This window comes from Moschus berezovskii, chromosome 13, assembly GCF_049115385.1.
Source record: "Moschus berezovskii isolate FMDL1 chromosome 13, NW_MosBer_1.0, whole genome shotgun sequence".
Taxonomy (NCBI): Eukaryota; Metazoa; Chordata; class Mammalia; order Artiodactyla; family Moschidae; genus Moschus; species Moschus berezovskii.
Genome location: NC_142472.1, coordinates 65,208,119 through 65,222,142, shown reverse-complemented (window position 1 = coordinate 65,222,142; position 14,024 = coordinate 65,208,119). Strand labels below are relative to the sequence as shown.

The 14,024-nt window shown below is 45.1% G+C and overlaps 1 protein-coding gene across 2 annotated transcripts in view; it reads right to left on the bottom strand.

The window, feature by feature from the left end:
• SLC25A15 (solute carrier family 25 member 15) overlaps window positions 1–14,024 on the bottom strand; it is a 32,103-nt gene that overhangs the window by 8,507 nt on the left and 9,572 nt on the right. For both annotated transcript variants that reach the window (XM_055426191.2, XM_055426193.2), the window contains exons 3-4: window positions 12,433–12,691; window positions 573–710 (exon numbers count right to left, since the gene is read on the bottom strand). In XM_055426191.2, coding sequence (XP_055282166.1) covers window positions 573–710; window positions 12,433–12,691 — 397 coding nt within the window. The remainder of the gene's footprint in view (window positions 1–572; window positions 711–12,432; window positions 12,692–14,024) is intronic.

The following is a 14,024-nucleotide window of genomic DNA, read 5'->3' as shown; positions in this document are numbered from 1 at the left end:
GAAACTGGGGAGTGAGCAAATATTCATCCCAGAATCCAAATCGGCACCTAGGAAAGCTCAGCCTCAGTTCCAAAGCTGCCGCTCTGTGTTTCCAGGTATACATGGAGGTCATGCCTTAGGCTCTCCACAGGCCAAATGAGGCAGAAGCTCTGCTTCTCCACTTTTAGGATATGAAATACTCGCCTACAGGGACTTCCCTGGTGGTTCAGTGGTTAAGATTCCACGCTTCCAATGCAGGCGGTGCAGGTTTGATCCCTGATCTCGGCACTAAGATGCCACACACCTCATGGCACAGTCTTCCCCCAACACAAAAAAAAATTTTTTTTTTTTAGGAAATATAATAAATCATCGTTAAAAAAAAAATCTTTTGCCTACATCCTGGGGTGGGTGGTGGGTCCAACCATCCCAGACTGTTCATTCAGAAAATTATTCTCGGATTGGTGGGCGCAGGGGGGGCGGGTTTGGAGTAGATAAACTGTTTTGCCTCTTAATCATAGCATAATGTAAAATTTAAAAATATTCATTACACCAAGGCAACAGAGACCCGACATTTATACATGGACAGCACTTACTTCTGGCTTTTGGCTATCTTTCCTGATGTCTCCATCTCGTACATGGTCTGCAGCCGGCACTTCACCAGCTCCGTGGGACAGAGGACCAGAGCAGCAAAGGCAGAGGCGAAGGAGCCGGCAGCTGCGTTCTGCAGATCACTGGAAGGATGCAAGCACAGGCAGCCGGTTATTCATTCACTCGGCACTGGGCATGCTCCAACACGGATGGCAAAGCAGAGTGAGCACAGGTGGAGAGGAACGCTCCTCCAGTGCCCAGCAGGCTTCCTCTGAGGAGCCCACCACCCCGTGGGGGTGACAGCAGCACCCTGACTTCCGGGAAAATGATGCTTAAGAGATGATACCAATGAGCTCAGTCACACAGGTGCTAAGTGGCGATGCTAGGCTTCAAACCCAGGTCTCTGTGATGGCAAATCCATGCTTCTTTTATTAGTCATGGAGCTATGGCCTGGACCCCACCCCCAGATTCCAATGTTGAAGCACTCACCCTCCATGCGATAGTATCTGGAGGAAAGTCTTGGAGGGTAATTAGTGTGGGATGGGGTCTTGACGTGATTAGTGGAAGAGACTGGAGAGCTGGCTGGTGTTCTCTCCACCATGTGAGAGGACAAGCAGGCGTCCCTCTGCAAACCAGGAGACGGTCCTCGCTGGACACCAAATCAGCCAGCACCTACCTCATTCCTAGACTTCCTAGCCTCCAGAACCGTGAGAAACAAATGTTTGCTTTTAAACCACCCAGTCCAGGGTATTTTGTTCGAGCAGTCAGAACTAAGACAAAAAGTGACACAGAGAAACCAAATATGGAAGAAAAAATTCCCCAAGGTCCTACCACCCCAAACACATACTCCATTAATACTTCAGTTTTTGTGTTTGCTGCTGAGCTTTAAATAAAACCAGATTTCAAGGCCATCCCTATATGCCCTGCATCCAGCCCAGAGCAACCACAAGTGTAATGTAACTACTATAGATGAAACTAAGACCATGGCATCCGGTCCCATCACTTCATGGCAAATAGATGGGGAATCAGTGGAAACAGTGGCTGACTTTATTTTCTTAGGCTCCAAAATCACTGCAGATGGTGACTGCAGCCATGAAATTAAAAAAGATGCTAGCTCCTTGGAAGAAAAGTTATGACCAACCTAGATAGTTTACTAAAAAGCAAAGACATTACTTTGTCAACCAAGGTCTGTCTAGTCAAAGCTATGGTTTTTCCAGTGGTCATGTATGGATGTGACAGTTGGACTATAAAGAAAGTTGAGCACTGAAGAATTGATGCTTTTGAACTGTGGTGTTGGAGAAGACTCTTGAGAGTCCCTTGAAGGGACTAGATCTGATAGACAGAGTGCCTGATGAACTATGGATGGAGGTTCATGACACTGTACAGAAGACAGGGAGCAAGACCATCTCCAAGAAAGAAATGCAAAAAAGCAAAATGGCTGTCTGAGGAGGGCTTACAAATAGCTGTGAAAAGAAGAGAAGTGAAAAGCAAAGGAGAAAAGCAAAGATATATCCATTTGAATGCAGAGTTCCAAAGAATAGCAAGGAGAGATAAGAAAGCTTTCCTCAGCGATTAATGCAAAGAAATAGAGGAAAACAATAGAATGGGAAAGACTAGAGATCTCGTCAATAAAATTAGAAATACCAAGGGAACATTTCATGCAAAGATGGGCTCAATAAAGGACAGAAATGCTATGGACCTAACAGAAACAGAAGATATTAAGAAGAGGTGGCAAGAATATACAAAAGAATTGTACAAAAAAGATCTTCATCACCCAGATAATCACGATGGTGTGATCACTCACCTAGAGCCAGATATCCTGGAATGTGAAGTCAAATGGGCCTTAGGAAGCATCACTATGAACAAAGCTAGTGGAGGTGATGGAATTAAAGTAGAGCTCTTACAAATCCTGAAAGATGATGCTGTGAAAGTGCTGCACTCAATATGTCAGCAAATTTGGAAAACTCAGCAGTGGCCACAGGACTGGAAAAGGTCAGTTTTCATTCCAATCCCAAAGAAAGGCAATGCCAAAGAATGCGCAAACTACCACACAATTGCACTCATCTCACACGCTAGTAAAGTAATGTTCAAATTCTCCAAGCCAGGCTTCAGCAATATGTAAACCATGAACTTCCAGATATTCAAGCTGGTTTTAGAAAAGGCAGAGGAACCAGAGATCAAATTGCCAACATCTGCTGGATAATCGAAAAAGCAAGAGAATTCCAGAAAAACATCTATTTCTGCTTCATTGACTATGCCAAAGCCTTTGACTGTGTGGATCACAATAAACTGTGGAACATTCTGAAAGAGATGGGAATCCCAGACCACCTGACCTGCCTCTTGAGAAACCTATATGCAGGTCAGGAAGCAACAGTTAGAACTGGACATGGAACAACAGACTGGTTCCAAATAGGAAAAGGAGTACATCAAGGTTGTATATTGTCACCCTGCTTATTTAACTTATATGCAGAGTATATCATGAGGAACGCTGGGCTGGAAGCAGCACAAGCTGGAATCAAGATTGCCGGGAGAAATATCAATAACCTCAGATATGCAGATGACACCACCCTTATGGCAGAAAGTGAAGAATTAAAGAGCCTCTTGATGAAAGTGAAAGAGGAGAGTGAAACAGTTGGCTTGAAGCTCAACATTCAGAAAACTGAGATCAAGGCATCTGGTCTTATCACTTCATGGGAAATAGATGGGGAAACAGTGGAAACAGTGTCAGACTTTATTTTTTGGGCTCCAAAATCACTGCAGATGGTAATCGCAGCCATGAAATTAAAAGACTCTTACTCCTTGGAAGGAGAGTTATTACCAACCTAAGACAGCAGATTAAAAAGCAGAGACATTACTTTGCCAACAAAGGTCCATCTAGTCAAGGCTATGGTTTTTCCCGTGGTCATGTATGGATGTGAGAGTTGGACTGTGAAGAAAGCTGATCACCGAAGAATTGATGCTTTTGAACTGTGGTGCTGGAGAAGACTCTTGAGAGTCCCTTGGACTGCAAGGAGATCCAACCAGTCCATCCTAAAGGAAATCAGTCCTGAATTTTCATTGGAAAGACTGATGCTGAAGCTGAAACTCCAATACTTTGGCCACCTGATATGTGAAGAAAGAAAAAAAAAGGGAAGTCGCTCAGTTTGTCCAACTCTTTGTGACCCCATGGATTATAGTGTACCAGGTTCCTCTGTCCATGGGGTTTTCCAGGCAAGAATACTGGAGTGGGTCACCATTTCCTTCTCCAGGAGATCTTCCCGACCCAGGGACTGAACCCGGGTCTCCCACATTGTAGGCAGACACTTTACCATTGGAGTCACCAGCGCATGCGAAGAGCTGACTCATTTGAAAAGACCCTGATGCTGGGAAAGATTGAAGGTGGGAGAAGAAGGGGACGACAGAGGATGAGATGGTTGGACGGCATCACTGACTCAACGGACATGAGTTTGAGTAAACTCCGGGAGCTGGTGATGAACAGGGAGGCCTGGCGTGCTGCAGTCCATGGGGTCACAGAGTCAGACACGACTGAGCGACTAAACTGAACTGAACATATGAAAACCCAGGATAAATTCTGAACCAAAAAGCTGCTCATCGCAAAAAGACCTTCCAGCTCAGCTGATGACCTCCTGGAGCTCAGCCACAGAGGGGCACGGGTGTGGTATAGAGTTGCCCAGGACGGGGGCAGCCAGTGAGAGTCAGCAAGCTTGATGCTTGTAGGGCAGATGGCAAAGCTGGAAATCTAGATGGAGGAATGAATGCACACAAATATAGAAACAGAAGAATTCACTTCATCCTTCATCTCACATGGGTTTAGTACCACCAGCCTGAGGCACCAGAAGGGCTGTGGAGCTGGAACCCACTAAGAGTTCAAGGATGTGGGGAAAAGTACATGAAACAAATTGCCAGGAAGACTCCTGAGAGTTCATGGACGTCAGCAAAGGAGATGGTCTCCAAGCCACGGGGCAGTGTTCCGTCAGAGGGCCCCACTGGTGTGTGCGGGGACAGTCTTTAGTTGGGCTGAAGAATTGAGCTGCTCACAGCGACACCCAGCCATGATACTGACCAATTAAATCCCAGCAAAAGGCTGTCACTGACAACTAGAACAGCTCACAGACCTCCAGAAGACCCCAAAGGTAACTCCCAGAGCAGCCTGCCAGGTAGAAAGGTCCCCTCATGATTTACCTCCCATCTGGAAGTAAATGCCTAAAAGACATACCACATTCAGTTGTCCTAAAGTTAAAATAAACCAACCCACTTACATCAATGGACAGTCATCAGGACAGGAAATCAGTAAGGAAACACAGGTCTTAAATGACACATAAGACCAAACAGACTTAACTCGTCTTTATAGAACATCCCCTCAGAGAGCAGTATACATTCTTCTCAAGAGTACATGGAACGTTCTCCAGAATAGGTCACCTGCTGGGCCACAAATCAAGCCCTGGTAAATTTAATAAAACTGAAGTCATATCAAACATCTTTTCCAGCCACAATGCTATGAGATTAGAAATCAATCACAAGAAAACTGTAACAAAAAAAAAAAAAACAAATACCAAATACATGGAGACTAAACAATATGTTACTAAGCAACCAATGAACCACTGAAGAAATCAAGGAGGCAATAAAAAATTACCTACGAACTATACTTCAATTTTTAAAGTTAAAAAAAAAAACTCCTAGAGACAAATGACAATGAAAACAAAACAATCCAAATCCTATGTGATTCAGGAAAAGCAGTTCTATGAGGGAATTTTATAGCAATGCAATCTTACATCAGGAAACAAGCAAAATGTAAAAAAAAAAAAACTAACTCTTACATCTAAAGCAACTAGAAAAAGAACAGATAAAACTCAACATTAGTAAAAGGAAAAAACTCAAAGACCAGAGCAGAAATAAATGAGATGAAGAAAATAATAGAAAAGATCAATGAAATTAAAAGCTTAGCCAGACTCATCAAGAAAAAATGGGAGAGGGCTCAAATCAATAAAGTTAGAAATAAAAAAGGAGAAGTTACAACCAACACCACAGAAATACAAAGGATCATAAGAGACTACTGTGCTTAGTCACTCAGTCATGTCCGACTCTTTGTGACCCCATGATCTGTAACCCACCAGGCTCCTCTGTCTGTGGGGATTCTGGGCAAGAATACTGGAGTGGGTTGCCGTGTTCTCCTCCAGGGCATCTTCCCATCTCAGGGATCCAATCAAGGTCTCCCACATTGCAGGTGGATTCTTTTTACCGTTTGAGCCACCAGGGAAGCTCATGAGAGAGAGACTACTACAAGCAACCATATGCCAACAAAATGGACAACCTAGAAGAAATGGACAAATTCTTAGAAAGGTACAACCTTCCAAGACTGAACCAGGAAGAAATAGAAGATATGAACAGACCAGTCACAAGTACTGAAATTGAAAATGATGAAACTTTTAACATGGGACTTCCCTGATGGTCCAGTGCTTAAGAACCCTCCTTGCAATGCAGGGGACATGAGTTTGATCCCTGGTCAGGGAACGAAGATCCCACATGCTGCAGGGTAACTGAGCCCTGGAGCTGCAACTACAGAGTCCTGTGCTCTGGAGCCTGCGTGTCACAACTAGAGTCTGTGAGTGGCAGTGAAGATCCCGCATGCTGCAACTAAGTGAAAGTGAAATCGCCCAGTCGTGTCCGACTCTTAGTGACCCCACGCACTGCAGCCCACCAGGCTCCTCCATCCATGGGATTCTCCAGGCAAGAGTACTGGAGTGGGGTGCCATTGCCTTCTCTGACTACAAAGCTACCCTAATTAAAAAAACTGGCAAAAAACCCCCACAAAAAACAAATATGACTCATAATGGGACAGAAAGTCCAGAGATAAACCTACACACCTGTGGTCATTAATCTATGACAAAGGAGACAAAAACACAATAGAGAAAAGACAGTCTCTTCAATAAGCAGTGCTGGGAAAATGGACAGCTGCAGGTAAAAGAATTAAATTAGAACATTCTCTAACACCATACACAAAAATAAACTCAAAATGGATTAAAAATCTAAATGCAAGACGAGACACTATAAAACTCAGAGGAAAACAGGTAGAACACGGACAAACTTTAGTGTCTTTTTGAATCCGCCTTCCAGAGTGATGAAAATAAAAACAAAACCAAACAAATGGGACCTAATTAAACTTAAAAGCATTCTCACAGCACAGGAGACCATAAGAAAACAAAAAGACAACTCACAGAATAGGAGAAAATATTTGCAAACAAAGCAACCAACAAGGGATTTATCTCCAAAAATATACAAACAGCTTGTGCAACTCTAATCAAAAAATCCACCCAATCAAAAAATGGGCAGAACATCCAGACATTTCTCCAAGGAAGATACACAGATGGCCAAAAAGTACATGAAAGATGTTTCACATCGCTAATCATTAGAGAAATGCAAACCAAAACTACAATGAGGCTATCACCTCACACTGGTCAGAACAGCCATCATCAAAAAGCCTACAGACAAATGCTGGAGAGGGTATGGAGAAAAGGAAACCCTCTTACACTGTTGGTGGGAATGTAAATTTGTACAACTACTGTGGAGAACAGTGTGAAGATTCCTAAAAAACTAAAATTAGAAATAAAAATAGAAAATGATCCAGCAATCCCACTTCGAGGCACACATCCAGAGAAAACCATACTTTGAAAAGATACATGTACCCCAGTGTTCACTGAGGCACTGTTTACAACAGTCAAGACATGGAAGCAACCTAAACGTCCATTGACCGAGCAATGGATAATGAAGATGCGGTACATATACACATGGAATGTTATTCAGCCATAAAAAAGCAATGAAAGAATGCCTTTTGCAGCAACACCAGTAGACCAAGAGATTATCATACTAAGTGAAGTAAATCAGACAAAGGCAAATATCATACGATATCATTTATATGTGGAATCTTAAAAAAAAGTACACAAATGAACTTATTTACAAAAACAAACTCACAGACTTCAAAAACAAACTTAAGGTTACCAAAGGGGAAACATGGGAATAAATGAGGAGTTTGGGATTAACATATACACACTACTATATATAAAATAATCACGTCAGTTCAGTCGCTCAGTCGTGTCTGACTCTTTGCGACCCCATGGACTGCAGCACGCCAGGCCTCCCTGTTCATCACCAACTCCCGGAGTTCACTCAAACTCATGTCCATTGAGTCGGTGATGCCATCCAGCCATCTCATCCTCTGTCATCCCCTTCTCCTCCTGCCTTCAATCTTTCCCAGCATCAGGGTCTTTTCCAGTGAGTCAGTTCTTTGCATCAGGTGGCCAAAGTACTGGAGTTTCAACTTCAGCATCAGTCCTTCCAATGAATATTCAGGACTGATTTCCTTTATGATGGACTGGCTGGATCTCCTTGCAGTCAATCAACAAGGGCCTACTATACAGTACAGGGAATGCTACTCAATATTCTATATTAATCTACATGGGAAAACAATCTTAAAAAGAATGGAGATAGTTATATATATATACACACACACATCTATGTATATAATTATCATTAGCTGTATACCTGAAACTAATAACACTGTAAATCAAATATGCACCAATATAAAATAAAAATTAAATTAAAAAATAGTGTTTTGGACACCATAAAAAAAAATTACAATAAACTAATGGTTACAGAAACTGGAGTCAAACATTACTACAGGCAAAGCTTACTTTAATGTGCTTCACTTTACTGTATTTTGAAGATACTGCATTTTTTAAAATCGAAGGTTTGTGGCAACCCCGAGTTGTCACATGATGGCTAGTATTTTTTAGCAATGAAGTTATTTTAAAATTGGGCTTCCTAGGTTCCACCTGCATTCAAGAGACTGAGGTTTGAGCCCTGGGTTGGGAAGAATCCCTGGAGAAGGAAATGTCAATCCACTCCAGTATTCTTTCTTGGGAAATCCCATGGACAGAGGAGGCTGGCGGGCTATAGTCTATGGGGTCACAAGACTCAGACATGACTTAGTGACTAAACCACCATTTTAAAATTAAGGTAGGTACATTGGTTTTTGAGGCATAATACTATTGTACACTTAACAGATTGCCTTTCCCTCCTCCAGGGGATCTTCCCAACCCAGGAATTAAACCCAGGTCTCCCGTACTGCAGGCGGATTCTTTACCAGCTGAGCCACAAGGGAAGCCCGCAATGTGGTATAAACATAGCTTTATATGCATTGGGAAACCAAAAAATTTGTAAGATGATCTGGAACCAAACCCAGCATATTTGACGTGTGCCTGCATAAAGCCAAGGGCCGTCGGCCCTCTCCAATTTGATCTCCTACCTCTGGTGGCCTGGCATTGGTGCCTTAGGTGAATGCGAAGTGGGTACCCAGGGCCAAGCCAGCCTGGTGCACACCCAGGCCTCAGCAGAGCTGGCTTGGAGCAGGCTTTCTTTCAGAAGGAAGACACTGCCTGCAGTGTGGCCTTCCTTTTAGAGAATGACATGTCAGAGCATTACCAGAAGAGCCAGTTCCACAATTGCACTGGCACACAGCTTTCCAGGGGTGGGGACTGCCAGACACTGTCCCCTCCAGCCTTCCCACTTCACTCCTGCTTGGCTTGTTTGTCAAAACCAAAGCTTAAATGGTTTGTCTCTTGGCTAGCCTGCAGATCTGCACTTGGCCTCCCTCTGGGGCTCTCTGTCAACCTGCTGACAGGCCATAGTCAATTAGGGTCATTGACCAGGGTTGGCCAAGCTTGCTGGAACAAAGGTGGCACTGATAAATGCAGACGGCTATTCAATCTAAGAGGCAGTAACGCCTGAACGAACCCTAAGCATGCTGATACAGGGTAGCACAAAGCCAAGTCTGATCTGCGGTGGACTTTGGCTTTCTAATAAATACTTTTTGCACGAGGTGAGTGACACGGGCCTCAGGCTGTGCCTGTAGTATAAACGTTTAGATCTGGAGCTCAAGCGGCAGTGTGGATGGGATTTGTAAGAATCAACTGTTTTTGTCACCCACTCAACAAACATGTACCTGTATATTTCTGCTGTGTCAGACTCCTTCCAGCCAAGGATGGAAAGAGAACACTACTCAGGGGTGTGTTCAAACCGAGAACAGACAAATATTTACAGCAGCCCTGCAGAAATTCACCAGGTGCCCACAAGCAGGTCTTTGCTTTTGCTGCACCACGTAATTATTAATCTTGTCTCTGGACCTGATCTACAAAATACTCCAGAGCCTGCCAGTGGTCTGATGGGAAGAGTGCTGGTTGTGGAGCGCAGAAGACACAGCCGGGGTCCCGGCTGCATCACATATTAGCCCATGTCAACGTCTGTCCCAGTTTCCCTGCCTATGAAAGAGACCACTGCCTGCCTGGATGCTCTCACAGGACCATGGGGTGAGGGCTAGGGAAGCATGGCATGCATGTCAGAGCTTCACAAGCTCTCAGGCAGTATATGCTCAATGGTAATGAGCAACACTGATCTGCCGGATGAAAAAGGGAGCAGGTCCCTGTCCCCCAAGTTCCAAAAAAAAAAGGCAAGGAGGGCTTCCCTGGGTGGTTCATTGGTGGACAATTTGCCTGCCAAGGTAGGAGATGTGGGTTTGATCCCTGGTCTGGAAGGATCCCACTTGCCAAAGAGTAACTAAGCACAGCTACTGAGCCTGTGCCCTAGAGCCCTGGAGCTGCAACTACTGAGCCCAAATGTTGCAACTACTGAAGTTCACGTGCCCTAGAGCCTGTGCTCCGCAACAAGAGAAGCCACCACAATGAGAGGCTGGCACACAGAGTAGCCCCTGCTCACCACAACTAGAGAAAAGCATGCACAGCAAAGACGACCCGGCATAGACACAAATAAATAAAATTATTTCTTTTGTTTTTAAAAAAGGCAAAGGTGCTGGTTAAGCCAAGTGAAACAGGAAGATTTCTTCACTGCAGGACCTGCTCCGAATCTCCTGTGGTTACTCCGTCCTTCTCCAAGAATGCTACGCTATGTCGCTTCAGTCGTGTCTGACTCTTTGCAGCCCTGTGAACTGTAGCCCACCAGGCTCCTATATCTGTGGGATTCTCCAGGCAAGAATACTGGAGTGGGTTGCTATATCCTACTCCAGGGGATCTTCCCGACCCAGGGATCGAACCCACGTCTCATTATGTCTCCTGAATTGGCAGGCAGATTCTTTACCACTGGCAGTACCAAGGATGCTAAAGGAGACTAAGGTTACAGGTTTTTTCAGCTAAAAAGTCTCTCCCTCGAGTGGAAAGAGCTACAGTCACAGCTGTGTCCTTCCTGTCTGTCTCTACATGGGATACCACATTCTCCTGATTTGGCTTCTGCTTATTTTTTCACTTCCTCTTTTTTCCTGACCCCTCCTTGCTGGATGATCCTAGGATCCATGCTCAGTCCTACAAACATGTCTCCCTGGGTGATTTCATCCAGTCCCAAGCCTTTAAAGAAAAACAAGGTCCATCCATCAAGATAAAATGGCTGCCTATAAACAGGCACCTCTCCGGGGAACTGCAGAGGAGACTTTCGTACAAAGGGAACCTACTGTAGCCACATGGGATCTACGGTTGCAACAGGATCTCAAATTCCCACCAAAAAACCCAGCCAAGACTGCCCTCTGCAACTGTGAAGCTAAGAATACTTTTAAATGATACAAAATAAATCAGGGTTTCCATGGTGGTCCAGTGGTTAAGAGTCTGCCTTGCAATGCAAGGGATACTGGTTAGATCCCTGGTCTGGGAAGATCTCACATGCCACAGGGCGAGTCCGTACTCCACAATGACCAAGCCTGCACTCTTTAGCCTGGGAGCTGTAATTACTGAAGCCCCCGTGCCAGAGAGCCCATGTTCTGCAAGAAGAGCAGCCTCCTCAATGAGAAGCCCATGCATTTCAACAAAGAGTAGCCCTTATTTGTCCCAATTAGAGAAAGCCCGTGCACAGCAATAAGGACCCAATGCAGCCAAAAAGAAATATTTAAAAAACAACAATAAAATAAAATAAATCAATGTTCAAAAGAGCAAAGGGTTAACGTCCTCAGTTCAGTTCAGTCGCTCAGTCGTGTCCGACTCTCCGCGACCCCATGAATCACAGCACACCAGGCTCCCTGTCCATCACCAACTCCCGGAGTTCACTCAAACTCATGTCCATCGAGTCGGTGATGCCATCCAGCCATCTCATTCTCTGTCGTCCCCGTCTCCTCCCGCCCCCAATCCCTCCCAGCATCAGAGTCTTTTCCAGTGAGTCAGCTTGTCGCATGAAGTGGCCAAAGTATTGGAGTTTCAGCTTTAGCATCAGTCCTTCCAATGAACACCCACGACTGATCTCCTTTAGAATGGACTGGCTGGATCTCCTTGCAGCCCAAGGGACTCTCAAGAGTCTTCTCTAGCACCACAGTTCATCAACGGAACAACCACGCCTGTGTGCTGCAACCACTGAGTCCACACAATTACTGATGCCCGTGTGCCTAGAGCCTGTGTTCCATAATACGAGAAGCCACTGCAATGAGAAGCCTGTGTACTGCAATGAAGAGTAGCCCCCACACTCTGCAACAAGAGAAAGCCCATGCATAGCAATGAAGACCCAGCTGAACCAAAATAATAATAATAATAAAAGAAAAGAAACATAATCCTTAAAAAACAAAGAAAAGCATCTTCCTGAAGAATGGGAGGAAAGTGAGGGTGGCTGGTTCTCCGTGGTGGATTGTGGGCAACTCTTTTACATAACACATATGTATGTGTCTGCCCAGTTTCCTATGACAGTGATGGATCACTTCAGAATCAAGAAAGTGGTTACCGTTAAAACAAAAAAAGGAAATGTTCTTCCCAATAAGGTCTCTTAAAGCTCTTGATCAAATAAGTGCTGATTTTCAAACAAAGAGGGTCAGCGCCCTCAACTCACCTCAGCTTCGCCTGCCGGTCCAGTCCAACCACTTTCCGCACCACCTGCTGGCAGAAGCCGTAGCACATGAAGAGGACAGAGTTCTCGGCGATGTTGGCGATGAGCGCTGGGCTGGTGCCCTTGTAGAAGCCCCGGAAGCCCACCTGGGAGTAGGTCTTGAGGCAGCAGTCGGTGAGGCCCCGGTACAGGTCGGGGAATGTCTGCATCTTCACTTTCATGGTGTCGAAGGGCTGCCCGGTCAGGACACATGCTGTGCCCCCTGTAACCAGGACAGAGTCCTTGTCCAACCCAAGTCCATGGCTGCGTGGCAGGCTGCAGCCCCGGGGACGCCTGGAGATGAGGGACAGGCAGCCCACCCCCGGGCTAACCTCTGCGTCATCTCGTTTTGACCTCTTCTCCCCCTAAGACCTTCTAGCCCAGTTCAGTAAAACTTCCAGGGGGTTCCCTGAATGCCGGGTCCCCTGCCAGCCCTGAAGGAGCTCACACTCAGTAGGGGAGAAGGACGCGTTCAACAATCAGAGCCACTGAAGTGAAGGTGGGATGTGTGTTCAGGAGCATCGGTCAGTGGAACCTGGGGTTGAAGCCTGACTCTGCTATGAGATGCAGGACAAGCGATGTGACTTCTGAGCCTCAGTTCCCTACTGGGATAGCATGAGGATTAGGATAAGGGTCTACCATTACGGTCGCTATACAAGTGGTTAATTCATAGGGGTTAACTGTGTGTGCGTCCACATAAAAGGGGAGAGAATGGTCTGGAAAGAGTTCATCACTCCTCTGTCTGTTGCCCAGTGGTCCTGGTGACTATCAGAAAAATAATGGGACTAGGCCACAGAGAAAGAAAACAAAGAGCCTGATTACTCCCCAAAGAGCTAAATGTTTTTGACCCTATGGCAAAACGTCTTATCTGGACTCTGCTAATTAACGACTCATATTCAGACAGGAACCGGATTGAAACTTACCTTGCTTCAGTTCAGTTGCTCAGTTTTGTCCGACTCTTTGCAACCCCAGGGACTGCAGCACGCCAGGCCTCCCTGTCCATCACCAACTCCCGAAGTTCACTCAAACTCATGTCTATTGAGTTGGTGATGTCATCCAGCCATCTCATCCTCCCATCGTCCCCTTCTCCTCCTGCCCTCAATCTTTCCCAGCATCAGGGTCTTTTCAAATGAGTCAGCTCTTCACATTAGGTGGCCAGAGTATTAGAGTTTCAGCTTCAACATCAGTCCTTCCAATGAACACCCAGGACTCATTTCCTTTAGGATGGACTGGTTGGATCAAGGGACTCTCAAGAGTCTTCTCCAACATCACAGTTCAAAAGTATCAATTCTTCGGCGCTTACCTTTCTTTATAGCTTAGCACATATATTTATATGCTTTTATACTGTTAAGAGTATTAAATACAGAAAAATCTAAATTGCATTCAATTACAACTCTGATGTGAGGAAGAGAATGATTTAAAAACCCTGCAACTGATTGGGAAAGACCCTGATGCTGGGAAAATTGTGAGGGCAAGAGAAGAAGGGTGAAACAAAGGAAGAAATGGTTGGATGGCAGCATTGACTCAATAGACATGAGTTTGAGAAAACTCCAGGA